The 22,562-nt window shown below is 37.0% G+C and overlaps 2 protein-coding genes, 1 non-coding gene and 1 pseudogene across 6 annotated transcripts; all 4 read left to right on the forward strand.

The window, feature by feature from the left end:
* The first annotated feature begins 1,080 nt into the window (after positions 1-1,080).
* LOC113274109 (AP-1 complex subunit mu-2-like) lies at positions 1,081-4,509 on the forward strand. Its single transcript, XM_026523603.1, has 11 exons — positions 1,081-1,385; positions 1,495-1,641; positions 1,883-1,945; positions 2,057-2,233; positions 2,336-2,439; positions 2,754-2,861; positions 3,014-3,110; positions 3,204-3,301; positions 3,429-3,570; positions 3,725-3,847; positions 4,099-4,509. Exons 1-11 carry the CDS (start codon positions 1,257-1,259, stop codon positions 4,195-4,197), a joined length of 1,287 nt encoding a protein of 428 aa, XP_026379388.1. The 5' UTR covers positions 1,081-1,256; the 3' UTR covers positions 4,198-4,509.
* Positions 4,510-5,068: 559 nt separating this feature from the next.
* On the forward strand, positions 5,069-10,500 carry LOC113274110 (annotated as a pseudogene).
* Positions 10,501-11,023: 523 nt separating this feature from the next.
* Positions 11,024-21,573, forward strand: LOC113276202 (protein RST1-like). 4 transcript variants are annotated; one of them, XM_026525773.1, is made up of 24 exons: positions 11,024-11,929; positions 12,001-12,084; positions 12,301-12,577; positions 13,053-13,306; positions 13,533-13,713; positions 13,817-14,004; positions 14,083-14,183; positions 14,280-14,355; positions 14,645-14,776; positions 14,900-14,981; positions 15,502-15,574; positions 15,801-15,969; positions 16,175-16,305; positions 16,405-16,496; positions 16,715-16,809; positions 16,909-17,130; positions 17,361-17,438; positions 17,587-17,769; positions 17,903-18,799; positions 18,868-19,167; positions 19,274-19,936; positions 20,069-20,216; positions 20,351-20,469; positions 20,549-21,573. In XM_026525773.1, exons 1-24 carry the CDS (start codon positions 11,258-11,260, stop codon positions 20,930-20,932), a joined length of 5,601 nt encoding a protein of 1,866 aa, XP_026381558.1. In that variant the 5' UTR covers positions 11,024-11,257; the 3' UTR covers positions 20,933-21,573. The 4 variants fall into 4 exon arrangements, with proteins under 4 accessions (XP_026381558.1, XP_026381561.1, XP_026381559.1 ...); XM_026525776.1 differs by having other exon boundaries at positions 11,025-11,929; positions 18,880-19,167; XM_026525774.1 differs by having other exon boundaries at positions 11,025-11,929; positions 13,056-13,306.
* LOC113276806 lies at positions 21,528-21,720 on the forward strand. The gene has a single exon (XR_003324613.1). It is a non-coding gene; the product is annotated as a U2 spliceosomal RNA (small nuclear RNA).
* The last annotated feature ends 842 nt before the right edge of the window (positions 21,721-22,562 follow it).

Consider the following 22,562-nt stretch of genomic DNA (forward strand, 5'->3'; position numbering starts at 1 on the left):
TATCAAGGAAAAATAAAAAAAAAACTCGTGGGCTTCCCTTCACTCAGATTGGATAATCTTTATAGATGCATCTTTCAACAAAGAAGATTCTTCAATCAGATAGATCAAGAGGAATTTATGCACATTTCAGCAGGATCAGATTGGGCTTCTCTGGCTCTTCATGCGGAAGCTAAAACACTGCTAAAAGCAGTAAAATGGTTAGAAGAAAACATTTCATCAAGTGTCTCAATAGTTACATATTGCAAAACGTTAGAAGAAACAATCCGAAATAAAGGAGCGGATATATCTTGGACAACAGAGAACACTATCAAATAAGCTATTTCAATTCTGGAGAAATTACCATAAGCCCATGTTCGACACATTAGCAGAATCCACAACACAACAGTAGATGCAATGGCAAAAGAAGCGAGGATCATAAATCTTCAGCATATGCCAAAAAAATATGAACCAAAGAGTTTAAATATCTAGCCTTTTAACTAATATTTTTGACAAAAATGAAATTGTAAATCCATTGTACTATATTGTTAATCACTCTTTGCATCGGAAAAAACAACAACAATTAATATCAACATTAGACAAATAAGCAATAATGTAGAATTTAACATGGAATGTAGAGTTAGTTGGCCCCCCTTGTGACATAATCAACCCCCTTATCCGCTTCGGTTCCCTTGTATGGTTTCTCATGAGACTCGTTGATAGACTAGCACGCCAACCTGTTCAATTAATGTAGTAGTACGTCGTTGAAGCTTAGCTTGTTGGGCATCCAACTATTTTTTTATCCAACAATATACAAATTTAGTAAACAAATAAGCAAACCGAAAAGGAATAACTATTAACATAGAGGGGCTTGGATGTCTATCGGATTTTTATCTCCGCAACCGCAGTCCATTAGTGTACAAACTGGACACCCACACGTGAAAAAACGGATATGGGCTGGTTCGAATCTGCTGATCCCAAATGCTCACCCCTGAGCCTAAAAAGAAAGAAAAGTGATATGGGCCAGAATTATTTCTCAACCGGTTCTATAAGTAAGTAGTCCGAACTCCCAAGAGAACCGTGGTCCGTGGGGAATAAACACAACAACATGTGTAACGGTCAGATACTTGAAAAACAAAGTTCATTTCCAGAACCTATTTTTTCTGACAAAATAGATCTCAGTGAAACTTCTTCCTTAATCTGGTTTCCTTGAACGAAACCTTAAAAATTACTGAATGGGTGATACAAAATTTCTGATCTGAAATAACAATAATTTGTCAATGGCAGGGGCAGCTTCGGCGCTTTTTCTTCTAGACATCAAAGGTCGTGTTCTTGTATGCCGTGATTTTAGAGGTGATGTTTCAGCTGGACAGGCTGAGAAGTTTTTCACAAAGCTCATTGAAAAAGAAGTGAGGTTCTTTCGTTTAATCTATGATGTTTATGTTAGTAGAGTTTTTCATGAATTAGGGCAAATCAATGATGTGGTGGGTTCTTTTCCGTGTCCTGATTTTGTTTCAGGGTGATCCGGAGTCTCAAGATCCAGTAGTATATGATAATGGGGTCACTTACATGTTCATACAACATAATAACATTTTCCTTATGATCGCAACAAGACAGAACTGCAACGCTGCAAGTATTATTCTCTTTTTGCATCGTGTAGTCGATGTAAGTTGTCTTTGCAATCTTTTCTTCAAGGTTGCAGATTATGTGTTTGAACAGTTATTTTCCCCTAAGATATGAGACCCTTTCTTGAGTCTAGAGCTCTTGCGCCTAAAATTTGTTAGCCAAATTAGCCTTTCAGAAAATTGTATCCTATGAATTGTACACATCCCAGTTGGGAAATTGCATATTGAAAAACAAAGTAACGCTTTGCTAATCCTTTGAGTTTTAAACATTTCTTGTATAGGTCTTTAAACACTACTTTGAAGAGTTAGAAGAGGAATCCCTTAGGGATAACTTTGTTGTTGTGGTAAGAGGAACTCTAATCGATACTTCGTAGTTTTGGTTTGTTAGCGAAAGAAAATACTAAAAGATTGTTTTGGAAGAAACTTCATCTAAACATTGTACGTATTGGTGGCAGTATGAGTTACTTGATGAGATGATGGACTTCGGTTACCCTCAGTATACAGAAGCAAAAATTCTTAGCGAGTTTATCAAAACAGATGCTTACAGGATGGAGGTAAATCAAAGGCCTCCCATGGCCGTGACAAATGCAGTTTCTTGGCGCATGGATGGGATTCGGTATAAAAAGAATGAAGTACGTTCATCTTTTTGTCACTTCTTAGACCAAAATTATTGTTTTCATTTAAGGTACCTATTACATGATGTCACAATGTAAGTCTCTTCTATATATACTCAGGTGTTCCTGGATGTGGTTGAAAGTGTCAATATACTCGTCAACAGCAACGGGCAAATAATTCGTTCAGAAGTTGTAGGCGCATTAAAGATGAGAACTTATTTGAGGTAAAAATGTTTCTTCTTCTAGCTCATGCTCTACTAGAATGAATATCTTAAAACTAATAACCCAGCTTGCACCAGGCTGCACTTTTAAATGGTGTTATCAGTGAGTGGTATGTACAGCCTCTAGAGTTGTAGGGTTGACATTAACATAATTTTCTGATCAAAAAGGTAAATAAATAGAGTTAGGCGGTATTCTTTTATTCCATAGGTTCACCAAAAATGTAAATGAAGGATGACCCTTTACTCTGATATATAATATCACCTTAAAATTGGGATGAGCTGAAACGATCAACTACTAACTCTTTCAATTGATACAGTGGTATGCCTGAGTGTAAACTCGGCCTCAATGATAGAGTACTTTTGGAGGCCCAGGGTCGATCAACAAAAGGGAAAGCCATTGATTTGGATGATATCAAATTTCACCAGTAGGTAGCTTAAACTCATTCTTCTGTTCGTATTTAGATGCTTAAAAAAAGAAGAAAAGAGATCTCTGGACACGTTGACTTACGGAGTTTGGTTGATTATGAATGGTAACTAATGATACCTGACTACTAATTCTTCTCATATTCACTTTTAGGTGTGTGAGGTTGACTCGATTTGAAAATGATAGAACCATATCCTTCATACCTCCCGATGGCTCTTTTGATTTAATGACTTACAGACTCAGCACTCAGGTTCACCTCTCAGATGATGCTATATTGAGGGACTAATTCTATCATCTTGATGCTTCAAATCATGCCTTACTTCTATTTTATTGATTATATCAGGTAAAACCTCTGATATGGGTTGAAGCTCAAATAGAAAGACATTCAAGAAGTCGAATAGAGATCATGGTTAAAGCACGGAGCCAGTTCAAGGAGCGTAGGTACATTTTTCATACTTCTCTCATTGCTTAAGTAACTCATTTCTTTTGTTCTCATTAACTTCTTCACTGGAATTTAGTTTTGTAAGATATTCACCAGTTTCCTACTTTTCTTGTGTTTATCATGTAGCACTGCTACGAATGTTGAGATTGAGTTGCCTGTACCATCTGATGCTACAAATCCTAATATTCGGACATCAATGGGATCCGCTACATATGCACCTGAGCATGATGCATTGTTGTGGAAAATAAAATCCTTCCCTGGTGGAAAGGTATGCATGTGTATGTGTGAATCCTTTTCATCTCGTAACGACTATATGCTAGTATTTACAGTCTTTAATATGTCTAGCTTCCTACTTTTAACTGCATATTCCAACTCTTTGATTCATTTCGGATGTGTCATTGTTTATACCCTCAATTGCTCAGGAATATCTGATGAGGGCAGAATTCAGTCTTCCTAGTGTAATTGCTGAAGATGCACTTCCTGACAGGAAAGCTCCTATACGTGTGAAGTTTGAAATACCATATTTTACTGTCTCCGGAATACAGGTGTGTTTTTCTTATTTTTTGATCTGGAATCTGCTTTCTCAATGGGCGTCAAGAAAACCCCTATTTTCTTTGGGTGAGATGGATAATAACGAGAATCTCTTCTGCTCTGGCTTTACCCCATTGCACCATTTCCCTGCCAATGTTTTCGTTCCTTCATTAAGAAAAGGATTCATGCAACTCAATTTTCTAATGTCAAGCTATATACAGTTGTACTTTTCTAATCGGAAGTGTGCAAATATATGTTTCTATAGGTTCGATATTTAAAGATCATCGAGAAAAGTGCATACCAGGCTCTACCATGGGTGAGATACATAACAATGGCTGGCGAATATGAGCTGAGGCTAATTTGAAGGATAGTTTTAGTCCAGTATGTTGCTGCTATCACCCGTAAATATTTCCACTCAAACGTTCAATAATTCAAATTGTTATCTGGTGACTTGAGGAAAGTTACTCCAGAATCCTTCCGTATGTCTTTCGCAATTTTTCCCTGTATGGCTTGTCTACTCTCTTAATTTTTTGTTCTTTTTTTACACTTTTATTGATGTTGTATATTTTTGTTCTCAATTTTTCCAATTTTCTGACTATAACTAGGCATGGCTGTGTTTGAATTTTTTTGTTCTCATTTGTCAGACCAAGCTAATACGAATCTTGATTTTTCTCTAGTCTGCTCTATGTATGTATACCGATCAAAAAAAAATCTAGAGAAAAAAGATGGCTCTATATATATAGTTCGATCCTAATATTGTACTAGCTACTAGCAGTGATGTTGCGAAGGTTCAACTGGTCAGCCAAGCGGATGCCCGCGAGCAGTGCCTTCATCTTAGCAGTAGAGATTGACCTTGAGGGTTCAGCAACCATTCTCAGTGGAACACTGGTTTCCTGTAGCAGCCCCTCCCCCCGTCTTCTTGAATTTCCTCGCGAAGCACCGTCACTATTAAGTTTGTGCGGCCTACCTAGTGTAGTGGTGCCCATGAACATACCATAGATGCCGTTCTGAAGTAGCAAAACTTTGTGACATCCAGGGGTAATCACGTAAATCCAATGGGTATCTGGTTCGGTTATAACCGCGAAAGTAAGAAAAGGAAAGATTTTGGTCTGCTTCATTCTAAAGCTACACCAAAACTAATAATCCGTTTCGGTCTGCTTGATTCTAAAGCAAACCAGCAACTATAAAACCCCTTCACCCCTTACAATAACCTCATTGTTCTGCAAGTCCTAAGTTCTCAATGGCCAACGAAGAGAACACCGTCAGTGCATACACCATTGTTCATGACATCGAAGATGAAGAACTTAATCTAGAAGAACAAGGAATCAATCTTGAGGTTCTGACGATTGACGAAACAAATAAAACCAAGTGTCTTGTTGAACGTGAAGATTCGAACATCAAGAAAGTAAGTCAATGTATATTCCTCAATGCCTAGGCTAGCCGGATTTGCTGTTTGAGTTTTTTTTTTTTTGTTAATCTTTTTAATGGTTTATTATATAGGTAACTGGAGATACAATCTACCAGACAGCAAAAAGATTCGAAGATTCGAGTCTATCCAGAGAGTTATTAATGGGATTATATGTTAAGATGAATTTTAAAAGTAGGAATTACTTATAGGTATTAGTTTAGTGATACTAATCAGTAGCAGGTCCACCCATTAAAGCTCGGTAAGTATAGGTCCATAATTAAAAGAAAACATGAAACTAGGCCTAATTTTTTAATCCTAGGTCATGTACACCTACGGGACACATGTAACGTATTATCATAATTCCCAAAAAACCCCACACTATATAAAACGGATAGAGACGTTCGTTTCTTTTTCATTCTCTCAATTTATGTTTTCAGAGAAGAGCTCTGCAAGTGAAGATTATTTGAGGTCCTTGTTCGATTCGTGAGTTCGATTCATGAGTTCGAGCTCTGCAAGTGTAATTGGTAGGTGGATTTTTTGTTCTAACGATATTCATGCTTGATTTTTTAATTTTTTTACTTCGATTTTTTTTTTTTGATAAAAATCCTTCAGATCTAGATAGAAAGTCATGTTTTATGTTCATTTCATTAGTAGATCTGATGTTTTAATTCCATTTTGTTGGTCTTTGGTTTGTTTTTAGTTTGTTTTTGTGTATTAATCATCAATACGTATATGATGTACTAGTGGTTTTTGATGAAAATAGTCCAGATCTAGTTATAAAATCATGTTTTACGTTCGTTTCGTTTGTAGATCTGGTATTTTAGTTTCATTTTGGTGGCTTTTGGTTTGGTTTCAGTTTGGTTTTGTCTATTAACCATCAGTACGTATATGACGTACTGTTAATCTGTGTTTACTATGCATCTATACATTTGGTTTCAGTTTTTTACAGTGTTTTTTTGGTATGAATTGACAGTACATATATGGCGTACTCTTCTGATTTTGTTTTATTCGAAGTTTTTCCAGTTTTTTTTGTTCGATCCATGAGTATGTATGTATAATACTGAAGTGTTGTCACCTTTTTTAGTCTTATCCGTCAGTACATATACGAAATACTGTAATATTTGTTTCGATCCTCTTATTTTTCATAGATCTATTACCTATTCTTGTCATGCAGTTGATTTGTTGTTCATGAATCTTCAGTACATATGTCGCATACTGATAGGAAATGCTATTTGGATGTGCTTTGTCTCATTTTTTTAGTCTTATCCGTCAGTACATATACAAAATACTATAATATCTGTTTCGATCCTCTTATTTTTCATAGTTCTGTCACCTATTCTTGTCATGCAATTGAGTTTGGCCACTTCTTTGACATGAAGTTCAGTTTTTAGTTCATGACTCCGCAGTACGTATATGTCAAACTGATATAAACTTCTTCTAATTCTGTTTTATTCACAATTTTGCTACTTCTTTTGGTTTGATCCATGAGTACGTATGTGAGATACTAAAATATGTGCTTTGATTCGGTTATATTCATGGATTCATCACTTCTTGACATGTAATTGGGTTTTTAGTTTATGAATCTGCAGTACGTATATGACGTACTGATAGAAACTTCTTTTGATTCTGTTTTGTTCATAGTTTTGCCACTTTTTTTTGTTTGACCCATGAGTACGTGTGCGAAATACTGAAATAGATGGTAGCTTTGTTGATGTGTTTTAATATTGTTATATTCTGATCACATTTACAGGTTCCATATGTCCAACGGATACACACTCTATATGTAAGCAGTGCGGCAGATATATACTCAGATTTGTAAGTAGTGCAGCAGATATGTACTCAGATTTGTAAAAAGTGCAGCAGATATGTACTCAAATTTTAAGCATGGTGGCAGATATGCACTCAAATTTGTAACACAAGTTTAGCAGATATGTACTCAAATTTGTGGTATTTTATATGTTTTAATTAAATTTGGACCTCCCGATAAATAAAATCTCGATTTGGTAGAAGTATGTTATTTCACACATATTTAACCAGTAGGGTATATTAGTCATTTCCATGTTTTCAAAAAACTTTGGATCCTAGGATAAGAATAAAATCCGGTTGGACCCTCCTATAAATAACCTTATGGGCTTATGACCAAACAAGAAATTTTCCATTTTAAAACACCGAGTAAAATACAATCAGTTAGTTTACCCATGATCGTAAGTCCACCATATAATGATTTAGTTGCTCAAGCTCACAATGGGTCTGGCAAGACTGCTTGTTTTGTACTTGGAATGTTGAGTAGAATTGACATCAATTTGAAGGCACCTCAGGCGATATGTATTTTTCCTACGAGAATTAGCGATTCAAAATCTAGAGGTAATGACAAGAATGGGTAAACACACTAAAATTACTTCAATTTTTGTCGTACCTACGGGAAAAACTGGTTTGAGGTCCGATAGAGCACCAATTTGTGATCAAATAGTTGTTGGAACTCCTGAACTATTAAGAAATGGATGTCACAAAACAGATTCAATGCTAGGGATATCAAGATGCTTGTTTTTGATGAAGCTGATCACATGTTAGAGGTAATAACCTGAAGCAGGGCGGAAGCGTTGAATAGAATTTAATATCTATAACTCATGTTTCCGAGATACCACTCTCAAAGAAAAACACTACTTTTTCATTAATCAAAATCTTCTCCTCTAATATGAAAACATGGAGCTCTTTATATAGATAACTCCTTTTCAAATAATCAAATATTTACTAAATAAATTATCAAAAATGCTTATTACCAAAACCAAGAGATATTTCTAACTAATATAAAATCCCTAACTAAATTATCATATTTCTAGAATATACTTAATAAATGAAAATAACTTAATTAATTATAATATATTCTGCTACATTTATTAAAATAAATTAAAGAATAGTAGAAATATGCAAGCATATTTTGTTTCCATGAATACTCCACCATTCTCCCCTTCTCCTCGAATTTTGCTGGTATAATTGCTTGCATTCATGGTTCTTTGAGGAAACTTCTTATAATTCTTCGGCAAATGCAACCTTTCCAAAATTGTTACTGGAGATAATGACATTTGCATTCGACTAACAATACATGTTCCTTCAAGAAAATAAGGATCAATGCATTTGGAACATACTGAAACCTTATCGTCAGGGTAAATATCATAGATTGGTGGTGAATCTCAATCCACGATGACTTGATATTTTTTAGTTACAGAACAAGAAAAAATATTATCAAACCTTTGGATTTCAAGCTTTAACCCGGACTCTAACGAATCTCGCGGATCATGTGCAACTCCTTGAAATCCTTTCTCCTTGTCGCCAAAGAGGTTTTTGTTTTCATCACCAGTCACTTCCTCCACTCGATGTAGGCTAGGACCATGATGAGAGGGTGAGCGCCTTAACCTTCCGTTCTAGATTATCTATTACCGCTTGCTCTTTCTCATCGTTGAGAGCGGCTCTCCGAACAACACCATAATCTCTTCCTCAAAACATGATGCAAGAGTGTTGCCTGTCTCTGAACTAACTGATGCAGGGCGGAAGCGTTGAATAGAATAACTATCTAAAACTCATGTTTCCGAGATACCACTCTCAAGGAAAAACACTACTTTTTCATTAATCAAAATCTTCTCCTCTAATATGAAAACACGAAGCTCTTTATATAGATAACTCCTTTTCAAATAAGCAAATATTTCCTAAATAAATTATCAAAAATGCTTATTATCAAAACTAAGAGATATTTCTAACTAATATAAAATCCCTAACTAAATTATCATATTTCTAGAATATACTTAATAAATGAAAATAACTTAATTAATTATAATATATTCTGCTACATTTATTAAGATAAATTAAAGAATAGTAAAAGTATGCAAGCATATTTTGTTTCCATGAATACTCCACCATAACCAAATTCTTGTTGTCTTATTGTTTTAGTATCTTTTATTTGTATCTATGTCTTCTGTAGTCTACTACACGTTCCAACATTGTTCGCATGTTGGTGAACTCCACCTGGTTCTCTTGGAGGCTGTATGGCAGATTTATGGTCATGACTCATTAAAGGATCTGTAGTGATTATGTAATTTGTGGAGAAACCGACCTTCACTATGGGAGAAGATTTCTATATGCTAATTGGAAACGCATTCACATGCAGGATGGTTTCAAAGATGATTCTGAGAGTATTATGAATACTCTTAGAAAAAGCAGTGCTCATTGCCAAGTGCTTTTATTTTCTGCCACATTCAATGATACTGCCAAGAACTTTGTTTCAAAGATGATTAAAGACGGGAATCAAATGTTTGTGAAGAAAGAAGAGTTGTCATTGGAATCGGTTAAACAGTTTAAAGTTAACAGTCCAGATGAAGCAGCAAAGAGGCAGGTCATTGACAAAGTCCTTGAATTGGGTGATAGGTTAGGGCAAATCATCATCTTTGTCCGCACTAAGAAGAGTGCAAAAACGCTGCATGAGGCATTGGATAGTGAAGGCGGTTGGAAATGTACAAACATTCATGGTGATTTTGATACAGATAAAAGGGACGAGATAGTCAAGGAGTTCAAAGATGGATTAACTAAAGTTCTCATAGCAACTGATATACTTGCACGAGGATTCGATCAATCACAAGTGCTTTTTACTTTCGTAGATTGTGTTAGATACATATTTCCTTGCCTCGGTGTTTGTTATATATATGAATCTAATCCAATTTCCTTTGAATAGGTTAATTTGGTCATCAACTATGACTTGCCTACGCAGTACGATCGTTTGAAACACAATCCATCTGAGCCACACTATGAAGTGTACCTGCATAGATGTGGAAGGGCTGGCCGCTTTGGCCGCAAGGGTGAGTTGTGTCTTCGACAGTCTAAATCCAATTTTGAATTCACAGACTACCTCCAAGTGGCTTGTGTGATTAAGAGAATGAGATTATTGGGTTTGTCTATTACATGTCATTCTGATATTTGTTTGCATAACCTTTGAGTGCAGGGGCAGTATTGAACTTACTGTGCACTGATCCAGCCACAGGCACTGACTCCATGATGTTGATGGAGAAGATTGAAAGGCATTTCGGAGTACATGTATCACAGGTAATTTGTGCACTCAATTCCAAAAGTTACAGTAGAGTTTCATTTTGCGGAGAGGAAGAGGTCTTAACATGAATGTAACTTTTTCTTGGTCTATTTATTATGTAGATACCTGATTATCTAAGCGAAGAAGATCTCAGTGCTGCTCTTAAAGAAGCTGGTTTGCTGTGAGCACTGCTGCCCAAGTGGGAGAGAGAGGAAAAAACGCGTCTCAATGTTGGTACAATTCGGTGGATTTCTTTTTTAAGAGATGTTGATTTTAGTTACCAAATCATTTAGCATCCATGAATCATGTACAACCTCATCTTGGGATTCCCTACGAATCACAAAACTACTAAGAATTTGTACTTTATATTTCAGATATTTATTTATTTTTGACAGAAAAGGTTGATGGATTTATAAAATTTTCATCAGTTGTTAAATGGCTAGTGAACGCTTTCCAGTTGAACCTATTACAGGAATCGACTTGAATGTATCCACACTAGAACACCACAACACATAAGTAGATTTGATGATCTCACTGGCAGCTTTGTGTTTCGTTCCTTCCATAAGCATCAACAAAACTGCATAAGTAGAAATTATTAGGCAACTGCTAGAGAAAGACCACATTCCAGCTCCAGATACCAGTTCATCCTAAAATAGTGGTTTCCCAAAATTAGCCTGATCCCAACCATAAAACCAAAAACATACTTTATGAGAACTAGACTGCACAAAAGGTCTTGGCCGCGGCGTGGAGTGGCGTGGCTCATTAAAAGCTACCTCAAATATTCACCACCGCAAGCCATGCCATTGCCGGTAGTGTTTACAGGCCGAGAATCTAATATGCAGCATGGTGCCCTAACTCACAAGTAAAAACTAACCCGCAAAACCTTCACACAAACAGAATTCCCACCAAAATTTTCAATTTCTCCTCCCAAACCGTGACTCCATGGAAATCTACGCTTCTCTTCTCGAAAGAACTCGAGTTCCCCAGCCTTCAATTCAGAGATTTGCAGTAATTTCCATATTCGAAAAACTCAGATCATCTAACTCAAATACCGATTCAGATTCAGGAAAAATCATAATATCTCAATGTCTCAACTCAGATTCATCTCATGTAGTTGATCAATCGGTTCGTGAACTTTGTCGTAATGTTAAACTAGGGTTTATGAATCCTTCATTAGGTTTATTAGAACTTCAATCAGTTCTTGAAGGTTGTGATTCACGTTTTGTTGATTTGTTTATTAAGGGGATTGGTTTTCTTGTTAATTTTCAGTTTCAAAAATTAGGGTTCAGTTTAAATTCTCAAGAACATCCGTTTGTGAAAGTAGTTTGTTGTAGAATTGAAGTTGACAATGAACTTGTTCAACAGGTGTTATTGTTTATTGTTAGGAATAAGAATTCAGTTGGGTTTGGAAAAGTCTGTGAATTCTTAAAACCTTTTTTGAATTTTGTGATTCTGAGAATACCATTTTCTTCTTCGGGTTCGGATTTGGCTTCGTTTGCCAAGCATTTGATATCTTCGATTGCTTCATTATGTTTTTCATTTCCCTCGGAGGCGTTGCCGATTGTAAAGTTGTTGACGGAATGTTTGAAGTATTTTCCTTGCAGAAGTACACAAGTGAGTAAATTTTACAAGTTTTCTTTTAAGCTTTTGATGTAATACTTTCTGATAGTTGGAACTTTTATCAGGATTTCAAAGATGTACTCTATGTTGCCGAGTGCCTGGTGAATGCGTATACCGTGGTCCTGAGGTTTGTGGTAGAGAACAGATTGGTATGTAGAGAGACACATTTTGTTTATGTTTTCACTTTTCAGTTGTTTAATGTAATTGATCTTGCAAGACGGATGATTCTCATGGGATTTATTTGCTTAACGATACTACTCCATACGAGTGCATGAGTTTTTTGTGGCAATGAACTACAATTACATAGTTTAATTTGTTGGAATGCTTCATTTTGTTGTTAATTGTCATTGACACTGTGTGAACAGCTAAAAAATGAAACTCAATTATGTGGAGTGGAACTGTTGGGGATTCTTCTCTCTCTTTGTAATGATCGTGACAAACGTATGACCAGGAAGGAATCCGTTATTGAATTGGCAAAACGATTGTTAGTTGTTCATAGAGAGCTACAACTGCAATTTGAACCCGAATTGTTGTCAGCTATGGTATCCTTGTTTCTCATCCTTGGTCAAGCTGAGTTGGAACATGAGCAACTATGTATATTGAAGCTCTCGTTATTCATGTTGAAGTGGAAAAGAGAAAATGGTATGTTCATTTTTATTTTGTTTGAGCATATCAAAACTGCCCTCTCTAGCGTTTGTGTTTAGTTCCTCTTCCGCCTTTTTTTTGTGTGTGTCGAGATTCATTCAATTGTGTGTCAGTGAATGTTTGTCCATTTTAATACTTCTATGTCTGCTTGGAATCTTAAATATCAGAATCCTAGAAGCTAGATTAATTTACCCAGGGCCTTCAGGTCCATGTTTGCAAAACTCTGCTAGTAATGATTGGGTTTGGAAACGTTGTTACCCTACCACAATTAATTCACAATATTCATTTTTCCCTGGTCAGGTTTTTATCACTGTTTTCATGCACAATGTTTTGCATTTTCATTTCGATCCCATTCTTTATCACTTATTTCGAACATTCTTTTGGAAGATGGGTTTGTGTTCACTGGTAATATACAAAAATGCTGGTTTCTGTATCCTTCTTTTTTTGATCAATGGTATCTTGTATCATTCAGCAGAACATGTTCTGGCAAAAGCTGTTGGTGGTTTTAGTGAAGAGCTTTTATTAATATTTCCTGCCATCAACCTACTCTCATCACCTTCTAGATCTGTAAAAGCTGCAGCGAGTGATCTGCTTTCAGTTTTGGAAAATATTTTAATAGATCTATTGGTTGAACGAAACAAGATAACCAACATTCAAGAGAGATTGCCAACTATCAGCACACCTGAATCAATTGTTTCTAGAATGATGCGACACCAGTGGTTTCAGGTTTGTTTGGCAACCTTACCCGTTCACATTTGTTCTATTGTGATAATTTTGTTAGGAAATAGCAGAAATTCTACTACTTCCTTATGTTTTTTTTATCATGTATATTACATGTTTTGTTCCCCTCTTCGTGTGCTCATAAAATCCTTTCTTCTTGTCTGTTTGTTCTTAAATGATATTTTTATAATCATAAGTAAAGTTGTTTAGTATTCTTTTTTTTCACTTTCAGGACCAAGCTTCGTTGCATAGTTCTTACTTTCTTAGTATTGTGTCCAATACCAAATGCGATTTTGAGGAGATGAACAATATAAAAGATTCATGGGTATCTCAACTTAAAGAATACTGTGTCGTGATTGTTGATAAACAAAAATCTTCACCAATATCCCAGGCTAAAGAAAATCTTGTTACAGGTTTATTCCTTACTTTAATTTATGCTTGTTTATTCCTTACACGTTTAGTAGGCGATTTGTTTATATTCTAGTCAAATCTGATAATTGCTCTTCGTCATTGTAGATATGCCTGTGGTACTTGCATCTTTGGTATCTCTTGCAGTCTTGCATCCTTCACTGGGGAGGTATGCTATAGGTTCTTTGGAAGCTATAGGTCTCATGGATCCTAAAATGGGTCTGCCTATGCTGCTTGCAATCATATTCTATAACAGGATTCTCTCAAATGATGAAAGTACTTCGCATGAAATAGTGGTAAGTTGCAGTCCTGCAGGTTTCAAGTTTCGTTCTTGGATAATTCATTTTTCACGGTTCTCTTACTGTTACTTGCAGCTAGAGCTTTTGGAAATGCTTCCATCACTTGCTTCACATCCTGGAATGATACCGTTTATTGTTCAAACTATTGTTCCAATGCTTCAAAGGGACACAAAGCCGTATGTTTCTACTGAACTTGGATTACTTGTTGTGCCTCCATTGAAAATGTGAAGCTTACAAACTAATAAATCTTTATTGTTGGTTCATATCATAAGAGTATTGCGGGCCACAGCTACTCGTCTGCTTTGTAAGACATGGGAGGTTACAGATCGTGTCTTTGGAAGTTTGCAGGTGTGGTGATAGTAACCCTACCTCTCTTGCTGCTTGATAGTACGTTTATCTTCGGTTCCGTGCCTGTGCTTTATTCCAAACAAACTTCTTGAAATATAAAGTTCTTGATAATTTAAGTGGATGCAATAATGTTCCATGTGATCTAAGTTGGAGTGTTAGGTTTTGTTTCTTTTCTTGACCAAGTCATCTCTGATGATCCCTAAACTTGGTGAACCGTGAAATTCTGCATAGTTTTGTATAATTTATTTTGACTTGATTATATGTTCCATTTTGTTTCTTTGTGTTTTAGGGAATTCTGCAGCCAAAGGCATTTCAAGAGTTTGTAAAGGAAAAGAATATCTGTATAAGTATGGCTGCTTCTGTTCGGGATGTTTGCACAAAGAACCCCGATAGGGGTGTGGACCTTATCCTTTCAGTTTCGGTATGGTACTCCATGGGCTGTATCTTCCTCTTTCCTTTATTTTCAATGTACTTTTTAAGTAAAGGAGCTTCTCTTACCCGCCTATCTTACGTTGTTTTTCTTCTGATCAATGCCAAGCAACAGGCATGTATTGAGAGTCGAGATCCTACTGTAAAAGCTCTTGGTTTCCAAAGTCTGGGACATCTCTGTGAAGCTGATGTAGTTGGTATGACAGATCTGTTTTCTTAGCATTGCCTGGATCTACAGATTGTTCTTTCAAATAGTTGGATCTCAAGTAAATATGACAGATAAATCTCTTAGAAAGGCCTTTATACTTGCTACCTTCCCTTAAAACGCACTCAATGGCTGAAAGAGTTGCTGACTGCCTTCAAATAAACCTTCTTTTATTATTCTACTCTTTTCAAACGGCATAATTTTATAAAGAATGTGATCCAGGATATCCACATCAAAAGCTCGCATTACTAATTCTTAGATAAGCCATATATATCTGTCTACATATTCTTCATGAGCTTGCTGAGCTACTCCTCCTTCCTGGTCGTTAAGTTATTGTCGTCGATGTGTCATTTATTCGCTTAAGCATCTTTCGCTGTGTATATTGTTTCCAATATTCTTTTCAAATTCGTGTTTTATTGCTCAGATTTTTATGTGTCATTTATTCGCTTAAGCATCTTTCGCTGTGTATATTGTTTCCAATATTCTTTTCAAATTCGTGTTTTATTGCTCAGATTTTTATACTGCTTGGGATGTTATTGCGAAGCATGTGCTGGGCTACTCCGTAGATCCTATAATTGCAAATAGGTAAAGATCATGCCTAGTAGTTTTGGTTTTTCTTCGAGTTTGTTTAAGCAACACCTTTATTTAGTATTTCATTCTGATCGTTCACTGATATCTTTAAGATCTTTATTGATCGAATGCTGAAGTATTGATGATCCGCACAAGTCGGTGACTTCTGGTTTCCATGCTCATGGTTGTAGTCATATGCTTGATGATCCGTTACTGATTGGAGCTTGTGTGTTCTGGGCAGCTTATGTCTTCTCTTAAGATGGGGTGCGTTGGATGCGGAAGCATATCCAGAAGCTTCCAAGAGTGTGTTGCAGATTTTGTGGGAAGTTGGTACCTCTAGCTACGCAACTCATGGATATAAATGGGCCAAGGCACGGACCTCCGCTTTTGAGTCGTTGACCCATTACGAGGTAAACTCTCCGTCGAAGTATATACATGGTTCTATCTCTTATTTTCTTTTCTAATTGATCTTCTCAATAACTATGTTGGTTCATCGATTATCTTCTTTTGGGTGTTCCCATTTCCTGAGATACCATCCAATAATCTAAGTTCTATTTCCTTGTATTGTTTTACTTTTCAGTCTTTGCAGTCTCCTCATTTGTGATATGTTTTCAGGTAGAGCACATAAAAACAAACATTCATGATTTTAATAAAAGGAATGTTGAGGTACTTATGTCTGAGGTTAATCCGGATGTACTTAGAGCTGTCGAGAAATTGGAAGTCAAGATTATTACTTTTGAGCACATGTAAACCATATTTCTCCTTCTATTATTTGGTTATCGGTTTTGTAAACTTGTGACAAAGTTTTTGATTGCTTGAATTGATAAGCCTGTATTTAATGGCAGCAATCGGCGAAGACTGTTAAAGGAGAAAAGAGTTGTTGTGCACAAGGTTGAAAAATTACTGGATGTGTTTCCTCAAACTATATTCAAATCAGGTGCTAGGAACTGTCTATGTAGTTCCTGTAATTTTTGGATGCCTTTGTGGTTCCTATAAGATTTAGCAGTCGCCTTCTTCATCAGTTTTACACATTATCTGTCTGAAGAATAGTTACAATCTTTCCTACCCTTCGCTTTGCAAATATATTGCTTACTTCAGCAAACCATCTTTATACAACAAATTTCATTTGCTAATTACTTGACCATTTCCATGCAGGAGCGAGAAACAATAATGCTAGTAAATTACCTGGTGCAGCTCTGTTGTGCCTTTCTTTCGTTCCCAAAGATTTACAGAACTCAGGGAAATCAGAGGTATACGTTGACGATGCTTTAGTGGGATGTTTACATGGAATCTGGCTTTCCACTTAAATTCTCCTCATCTTTTCTCTCTCCATTTCTCTCTCTCTTCAGGTTCAGGACCTACAAAAGCTGCACACTGCGTATGAAAATGCTCTAGTAGACATTGCCGACTCTCTACATCTGTCAAGAAATATTCTGATTGCATTACTCTCCCTGCAATCGTGGAAACCTTTCGTGCAACGTTGGATGAAGGCTGTATTGAAATATCAGGACAGCAAATCGCCTTCAAATCTGTTGGAGAGAACTACAAAGGCTGCTGATGATATTCTTAAGGTTCATATTTCCATTCTGCCTGGTTATATTACTCTACTTTCCACTTAGGATTTATTAGGACTTAATAGTGACACATTAACCACTATGAAGACCCAATTGTTCTAAGTTTTAAAATAAACTTAAGTAGAGTCATGCGAACCTTATGAAAACCCAAGTGTTCTAAGTTTTGGAGACTAACTTAAGTTGAGTCACGGGAGTTTAACTTTGTATGCAAATACTTTATCATGCAGAGATTGACAAGAATTGCTGAAAAATCTGTTCCTCGATCTTCAGAGAATATAACTCTTGCTGTGGGTGCTTTCTGTATGGTAAGAATCTATATACATTTTAACATTTATCAAGTCGCATGGATACTGCTGTGAGCATGGAAGCATGTTCAGGTACAATTACATATCATACTGTAGAGAGTGTTTATAATCCTGTGTACTGAGTTGGCTGCAATTGGGATATCACCAGGTGTTGCCTCCATCTGCCCATGCTATAACAACAACTGCCTCAAAGTTCCTATTGAAATTGTTGTATCAGTATGAACATGAGCATAAGCAATGGTCAGCTGCTGTTGGGTTGGGATTGGTTTCAGGTTGCTTACACTCGACCGATCGCAAGCACAAGTATCAGATCATATCTGGACTTTTAAAGGTAATTTTGGACATGTTTATAAGATGGAGATGAGCTCAATATACTCAATGGTTTTTTCCCCCTGAAATATAAGTACTACGATAGAAGAATGAAACTGTGTGCTCTAATATTTCTGGTAATTTTCTGCTTGTAGGTTGGTTATAGTAGCAAAAGCTCTCTTGTGAAAGGAGCCTGTATGGCCGGATTGGGTTTTGCTTCTCAAGACCTTCTTACAAGAGTTGAAGTTGCTGCTGATGTTGTTAACTCCGAAGATACTAATAGACTGATGGAGTCCAATTTACTTGGCAAAATCGTAACTGCTTTTTCTCTAATGATATGCCAGCTGAGTCCATCTTCAGCGGAGTGCTTTGAGAGTCTCCGTGGATATGTCCCACTGGGTACTGACGATCCGGATACTGATAATTCTGTTTCACTTTTTACTGATGGAAATTACTTGGAGGAGGATGTCTGGGGTGTTGCAGGAGTCATAATGGGTCTTGGGTATTCTGTTAATGCTATATACCGAGCTGGGGGGAGTGATTCTGTGATCAAGTTGAAAACCTTGCTTAAATCGTGGGTTCCTCATGTGAATCCTGATGTTCAGAGTTCTCATACTTGCAGTGCAGAATCTGCGATAATGTTATCCATTGGCTCCTGCCTTGCGCTTCCTGCTATAGTGGCATTCTGCCAGAGAGTAGAACTCATTGATGATAATGAACTGAACTGTGTAGTTAATGGTTACAAAGATCTAATTTCTGAGCTTTTATCTGTAAAAAAATCGGGTATCTTCCATGAGAGTCTGTTGATGGCATCATGTATTGGAGCAGGAAGCCTCCTTTCATGCATTTTGGATGAAGGGGTGCATTCTATGAAAAGTGAAAATGTAAATGGTTTGACGGAACTGTGCCGAAGATGTTATTCCAATACTTACCCTCCAACTGTTCATTTTGGCGCAATGCTTGGAGTTGTAAATGCATTGGGTGCAGGTGCAGGAGCTCTCACCATCATCTCTTCTAAGCCTTCCATTTTACAGGCTGGTCATGGAACTATGGTACAGTCCTTATAATGCTTTCACTTTCCCAAATTTCTTTTGACTTTCTATAATCTAATTGCCTGTAGCTTTCTGATCAGGAATCATCTTTTGTTAGAGGCCCTATACTTTCAAATGCTGTTTGTGAGCCACTCTCTGCATCACTGATCCAAGAAATGTTTCTTGTTGCACAAGATTCTAAAGATCAACAATTGCAAAAATATGCATCATGGGCAGTTTCATTTCTAAAACATCGATGGTGCGCTGATGAACTGAAGAATGGTTCCCAGAGTGATTCGAACCAGTCTAAGCTTGTTTCTCAAAGTTTCTTAGAGAACAGTGGGGTCTGGCAGCTCTGCACATGGCTAGCAGACCTTAACTACTCTCAGGTTAACTTTGTCTCTCTTTTTCAGCCCGGCTCTTTTGTTTGCTTGGTTATCAGCTGAAAGCAAATGCTGATTCAGTTTCCAACTTTTTTTTTCTTTCTGTATTCAGGAAGGTACCATCACTCATGTGAATACAGTTGAAACTGTGTTAAGGTGCCTGTCGTTTGCCCCCCGGCTGCCATCTTTGGATTGGGGAGCCATCATTAGACGTTGCATGATATATGAGGATCAAGTTTCTGGAAAGCTATTTCCAGGTGCAACCCTGAAGAAAGGAATCCTTAGAGAGGGGTGCCTTCAGTTTGCATTAGCTCATGCAAACCAAGTTGATTCCCTCTTATATTTCTTGAATGAGCTGACTGACCTGTCAAGGTTCAAGACACTTGAGCTAAACCTGCAGACATGCTTGCTCTGTCATCTGGCAGAACTAATAAAGATTTTCGCTGGTTCTAGGTTGAGCAAACTGTTTGATGATATGGCTGATTATTTCAGTTCAGTAGTGTCTTCACCGCAGACATATAACCCACATCAGAAAAGCTTGTTGCGGGTTTCATTTTGGAAGGGTTTGTACCGGTGTCTCAACGAAGCTTCTAATGGTTCCGCAGAGTATGTCGCGAATATGGAGAAGTGCATGGAATTGTTGTTTGTTATGCTTCCTGTTCAACACTTCGATCCCAGCCTAAGGGTCGGTCAGATGAACTCCGTAGAAGAGCGGTCTGAGGCAGTTAGGTGCTTGGGGAAGACTCGGCAAAGTTGGTTAATGAATACTTTGGAGGTATATTTAATTTTTCCTTAATAGTGCATGTACGTAAATGGTATCACTATGTTCGCCTATTAGGCTATAAAAATAAATTTGTATGAAACTTTGACTATCACTTACAGAGATCTTTTGCGTTGAGTTGGGTAGGTTTTAGAGACTAGTCAAGGACAAGGTGTCTTCTCCACTGAACATGTGAAAAAAATTCAAGCGGTAACCAGGCTAGTAATGATTGGTTGCATTCCCTGGGCAGAGCTTGGAAAGATGAAATTTTATGTACTGAATTCTGAGTTAGTTGGTAAGTTCCTTCTACAAAACCTCGGTATACATAAATAGCATATACTTAAAACCACCATGTTTGCATCTTAGATTTTATCATGAGAACATGGAAGATTGGATGCATTCCCATAATGAGAACTCCAATAATTGCAGATGTGTGGGATGTACTAGTTGAAGTTGTTGCAGCGCTGCAACATGCAGATGGAAGTACTAAAAGAAAATGGCTTGTTGATGCTATGGAAATTACTTGCATGACAAAGAACCCTTCGACGGTAGATTTTTTTTGATTCTGGAACTTGGTATAATATAACTGTGATAAGATTTTCCTACTAAAATTTCTCTCTCCAACAGGCACTGCACTTCATTGGTCTGCTCGGGAGTAGCTTCTGTAAATATATGCCGCTTCTAATAATTGACCCAGTTACTGTATTGAGTGATTTACCTATCACGCTTCCTTCTCTATTATCCAATAGCAGTTGGAAGGTTATTGCAGAATCAGTGGTTTTAAACTTATGGGCATCCACTCAACGTGTTTATGACTGGGGGAAATGTTTAGCAACCAATGCTGGTGATAATGAAGTCACTCTTAGACAGCCACAGCAGCATCCAATTGACACAAGTGAAAATGGCAATGCTATTTTCCTAGCAAGATTGTTGCATGAAACATGTGTTTCTTTGAAAGACTATTTGCCGCTTGATAAGCAGTTGAGACTTGCTAATATGGTGCTCCAATGAATTTAACAGTACCTTCATTGGCATAAATTAGTGGAACAACAAAGAAGCTTGTTCAGGGTTACTCGGGATCCCGAGATAAGATCACAAATGTAGGCGATTTGAGCAATATGATTTCTTGAGCACTTTGACATAATAGTGGAGACATTCCTCTTCACATCGTTGCATGTAGGAATCCACCGTCAAACTGGAGAAGTGTTCATAATGTTGTCACTGTACTTGTAAGTTGTAACTTTTAGTTCAGGGTTTTATATTTTGTTCAAAAAGAGGTCACCTCATTGTAAATCAACTGTATATCGAAAGGAAAAGTAAAAAAACCCATCTTATGTAATACCAGAAACCCCAAGTCATGTCTTAAACTCTCAGCTGACATCCATAACGGGGTATAAGTTGACATCCATAACGGGAAACTATATGGGGATAAATAATATCATCATGATACAAAAAGTCCAGTGATACAAGGGTGCGTGAAGGTGTTGGAAGAAAGTAGGTAAGACATGGACCCCGGCAGCTTCTGGTTTTAGTTTGCTTCCTTTGATTTTGTTCTACCCACTAACACTGTCGGATGTCCGAATCTCTAAAAAAAAAAAAAAAAAAAAAATCTCAGCCTTTTGGCTAAGATCAAGTGTAGTTTCTGTTTTATCGGTTTAATATCTGATATGCGAGCTATCGGCTCACATGATATTATATTAATTTTAATCATGCGGAATTCCCCTAACAGTAGCTTGCTGTTGGGGTTTTTGCTCGCTGCCTTTGCGTTGTGCTACGAAAAAGAAATCAGATAGACAAAGTTGAAAAAATTACTATTATCGCCCTGGAAAATGCGGGTTTCATTTCCATCACTCCTATGATTTTGGCCGCCGAGTTTTGACTGGCGATTTCTAATTTGACCGTGGTGATTTTTCTTTTCGTCTCTTCTTCGTCTTGATCTTTCTCCTTTATGGAGTCGGATCTTTCTTCTCTTCTCCCTTATTCATTTACTTTTTTTTTTCGGCTTCTCTCTTTGTTTTCTTTACCAACTATGGTCATGTCAAGGGGTTTACAATCTGGTTTTTGAGATTTAAAACTTTTGAATTCAATTCGGTCTGCAAGGGAAAGCTCATTTTTCTTAAGGTTTTAGAAAGATAGGAGTTTTAAATTGGGTTCTCTTACCAGATGATTTTGTTGCGTGGATATCTTCTTGCATTCTGGAAGCAGTGGATAATTTTACTAAACCAGAAGCTGTTTGGACTGAAAGATTTAATTAGGCGGTTCTACTGATGGAAGTCTTATCGAATGTTAACGGTTATTCTATGAAGATTTCTAAATTTGAGCCATCAAATGATGCGAAATCTAGATTCATTTGTATTCCATGTGGGGAGAATGGTTCGATCTGGAATAGATTTTGGAAGTGTTTGAATCCAGAGTCTAAGCCTCATCCTATTCTTCATAAGGAGTTTAATTCTTTGGATTCCCCCCCCCCCCCCCACTTCCTTCAGATTCAAGTGAAGTAGTTACTCTAGTGTTCCTGGTCATAATGGTGTTGTTATATAGATCTGTTGATGGTCATTTTTCTTAAGGTTTTAGAAAGATAGGAGTTTTAAATTGGGTTCTCTTACCAGATGATTTTGTTGCGTGGATATCTTCTTGCATT

Source organism: Papaver somniferum, chromosome 4, assembly GCF_003573695.1.
Source record: "Papaver somniferum cultivar HN1 chromosome 4, ASM357369v1, whole genome shotgun sequence".
Classification (NCBI taxonomy): domain Eukaryota; kingdom Viridiplantae; phylum Streptophyta; class Magnoliopsida; order Ranunculales; family Papaveraceae; genus Papaver; species Papaver somniferum.

What these genes read in the sequence shown, in the direction of transcription:
- LOC113276202 (XM_026525773.1), top strand. Translation starts at nt 11,258, where the DNA reads ATGGAAATCTACGCTTCTCTTCTCGAAAGAACTCGAGTTCCCCAGCCT. An exon ending in GTGTCTTTGGAAGTTTGCAG is followed by an intron (nt 14,356 to 14,644) that starts GTGTGGTGATAG and finishes TTTGTGTTTTAG; the next exon opens with GGAATTCTGCAGCCAAAGGC. An exon ending in ACCTTATCCTTTCAGTTTCG is followed by an intron (nt 14,777 to 14,899) that starts GTATGGTACTCC and finishes GCCAAGCAACAG; the next exon opens with GCATGTATTGAGAGTCGAGA.
- LOC113274109 (XM_026523603.1), top strand. Translation starts at nt 1,257, where the DNA reads ATGGCAGGGGCAGCTTCGGCGCTTTTTCTTCTAGACATCAAAGGTCGT. An exon ending in TTCGGTATAAAAAGAATGAA is followed by an intron (nt 2,234 to 2,335) that starts GTACGTTCATCT and finishes ATATATACTCAG; the next exon opens with GTGTTCCTGGATGTGGTTGA. An exon ending in AATCCTTCCCTGGTGGAAAG is followed by an intron (nt 3,571 to 3,724) that starts GTATGCATGTGT and finishes TCAATTGCTCAG; the next exon opens with GAATATCTGATGAGGGCAGA.